The 3,151-nt window shown below is 33.7% G+C and overlaps 1 protein-coding gene across 5 annotated transcripts in view; it reads right to left on the reverse strand.

The window, feature by feature from the left end:
- The window catches only part of LOC107698240 (serine/threonine-protein kinase MARK1-like), a 66,425-nt gene that overhangs the window by 18,456 nt on the left and 44,818 nt on the right, over window positions 1-3,151 (reverse strand). For all 5 annotated transcript variants that reach the window (XM_016499214.1, XM_016499212.1, XM_016499215.1 and 2 more), the window contains exons 5-6: window positions 1,348-1,413; window positions 1,187-1,257 (exon numbers count right to left, since the gene is read on the reverse strand). In XM_016499214.1, the coding sequence (XP_016354700.1) occupies window positions 1,187-1,257; window positions 1,348-1,413 (137 nt within the window). The remainder of the gene's footprint in view (window positions 1-1,186; window positions 1,258-1,347; window positions 1,414-3,151) is intronic.

Below are 3,151 nucleotides of genomic sequence, written 5' to 3' on the forward strand. Positions count from 1 at the left end.
TAAAAAAAATTGAAATTTATATAGTTTACAAAATAATATTGAACGTATCTTAAATATTTCCTTACAAGTAACTATTTTTAAATTACTAGCACTTTTTTGTAATTGCATATTTTCAGTTCCTAGTAACTATTTTGATATGAACTAATATTCCTTTCCAATTTTACTGGTAACTATTGATAAGATACCACTTATTAATTACATATTAATACCTATTCTAATAGTGACTAGTTCATGTTTCACTAGTTACTATTTTATATATATATATATATATATATATATATATATTTTTTTTTATTATAATCAAAAATGTACATTAAAAATGTAAATTAAATTTTAACTTTTGCCATTTTAAGTTAGTATGGCAGACCGACTACAGTGTCATTACTTGTCACTGGAGGAAAAGATGATGAAAACTTAAATAAAACTGACACATTAGTAACGTTTTTACATACAAATGCGTATTCATGTTAAACTAGATTATGAAATAACCATTATAAAACGGAGAGTTCCGGTCCTTGATTCTGATTGGTTGAGCCGCGTTCGAAGCTGTTGTAAATTACTCTACAAACACACACCTTTGTTTACGTTTGTGTGTTGCTCCGCAACCACTTTGTTGCAACCACAACTGATTCTGAGGAACTACATTGTTTGGTGGAAGAATACTGTTTTTATTAATATCATTACACATTATTTGCTCTGTTTTATTCTGTGAAACCTTACTACGTATATGGAATAACTGTTTTATAAAAGCAATAAGCCCCGTGAAGCCCTGGTTTACAGTGAATTTATAACAGCTAAGGGGGTTTTAGCTTCGCTTCGTGTCGTGCCTAACAGCGCCCCTTAGCTGTTATAAATTCACTGTAAACCACGGCTTCACGGGGCTTATTGCTTTAATATTCTGTTATTTTATAAACATACGTCGTGATTTAATGATTGTTTAATCGTTGTTTGCATTGAAATGCATTGTGGGAGAGAAGCAAATATCTTTCTAAAAAACTAGCCCATCCACTGTCAATATCTGTTGTAAATATCACACTGGATTCTTCTCCCAGTTTGACAGTGACCTAATACAGTCACTATTTGAAGGGTCGAATGACTTTGCTCTATTTTTGGATAGTTGATTTAAATCTCCGCAGACTTTCAATGACTCTGCTTCAGATGTGTGTAGAGTTTGAGCGCGGCTCACCTGCCGAAACTTTGCTCTGGCTTCCTTTTCCTTCATCCTCCCATGAGCGACTAAGTAGTCAAACACTTCACCTGACATGAACAGAGACATTCAGAGATGTGTGTCATGACGTGTGCTGATACTGATATTAAATATGAATCTCACCTGTCCATCAAACTCACCTCCACTTGCATACTCCATTATTAAATAAAGTGTCTTCTCTGTTTCAATGACTTCAAATAATTTAACTGGAAGAGAGAAACAGATGCAGAGAGCGATTCAATATTTGAAGATGAAAACGCAAACATTTCAAAATCAACGGAATATTGATTCAGATGTTTCACATGGGACAATATAAATATTCTGTCTAAATGTTAAGAAATATTAGAAATATTTTCTGAATCTATCAGCCTGTCTAACTGATACATTTTATTGACCTTAATATGATCTCAACTCAGAATTTATTTTGGGCATTTGGCATTAGTATGTTGCTAAGCTAAGCAGAATGTTTTTAATTTTTGTAAATTTGTATAATTACTATTTTCATAATGTATCACGTATCAATATAAGCATACTTTAAAGCATGGCAAAATATTAAAACAATGGTTTAAAAATGCACTTTAAATGAAAACGTTTAATTTGACATTATTACAAAGTGAGCCTTTTAAAACTCTACTTAAGCGTGTTAAGAAGCAGTCATGAAAGAGTCTCTCTTACACTTAAGTGCCTTAATAATATTGTTTCATTAATATTATGTTATCTGCAAATACATTGTTTTAGAAATATCCTTTAAAGTTTTAAAGTACACTACAAGGGCAAATGTAACAAATTTTTTTCACAAGAGTAGGCAGCTCACTAGGTTTTCAAACAATATGGAGCTAAAATAGTCTTAAAATGAACATATAAAATATGATTCACAAACTTTCAATCATACTTGTGCATTCATTGTGTTTTGCTTTCATGAAATGTATTTTGGGAATGTAAATTAGGTTATGCATTTGCAAATCATATTTTGTAAATACATTCATTTTTGACACTGTTTTAGCCCCACAAAGCCGAGTGCTGGAGCTGTTTGGAATGACGACAGATCTGATCTGCGCTTGAATTATCTCAGGAACTCATCTATGACATGGAGAAACAACACACCAGGGATGCTTGTTATGGAGATGTGCTAAAATACACGCACAGCTTCCTGTGTCTTTAGTGCACTTTACTGTATGTGAAGAGCTTCTGTAATTCAATCGACTCTCTGCGGATGGACACTAATAACGTCTGACTGCAGTCTTTAACGCAGTGTGTGTGTGTTAGGAAAGATGAGAGAAAAAATGTCAGGGATAGGTGGGTAATCACAGCTTTCAGTCTGATTAATCTAAAATCCAGCTCAGTCTCAGCCAATCAGAATCCAGCGGTGACACGCATGCGGCCCCAGGAAGGGCACGCCAGAAACAGCCAGTCATGCTAATCGATACAGAAGTGAAAACAGAGTCGTGTGCCGACAAAACAGGCACAAAAGAGCTGAGCTGGACAGACATCAGCCACGCAGAGCTAAAGCAGGCCGTCTGAATGACTCTACCGTGATTCCCTTCCATTAGGAATATAAATAATCCAGTTAACATCTCATACAAATGAAGCGAGAGAAAAGAGAGGGAAAGTGCCATGTCACGGATGAAACCGAGCTGTGTATTAAAACAAGACATTGATTAAGGAAGACATCACTTCCTGTTAGCAGGTCTAAACAGCTCCAGTACTTTAGGGCTTGATCAGGTGTTATGAGCATCAGTTTGGGGCCTCACACCAGTATTGTTAGTGCCAACTAAAACTATTAAAAATAAATGAAAGCTAAATAGAAAAAAAATAAAATAAAAACAATTATAAAAATAAAAATGACAAGCACAAAATTACTAAAACTTGAACTATAATTAAACTGAAAACATAATAATTTAATAAATATTATAACAGTACACAGTAAATATTATATATATATAT

The sequence above is a fragment of the Sinocyclocheilus anshuiensis genome, unplaced genomic scaffold (genome assembly GCF_001515605.1).
Source record: "Sinocyclocheilus anshuiensis isolate Anshui unplaced genomic scaffold, SAMN03320099.WGS_v1.1 scaffold4327, whole genome shotgun sequence".
NCBI classification, from domain to species: Eukaryota; Metazoa; Chordata; class Actinopteri; order Cypriniformes; family Cyprinidae; genus Sinocyclocheilus; species Sinocyclocheilus anshuiensis.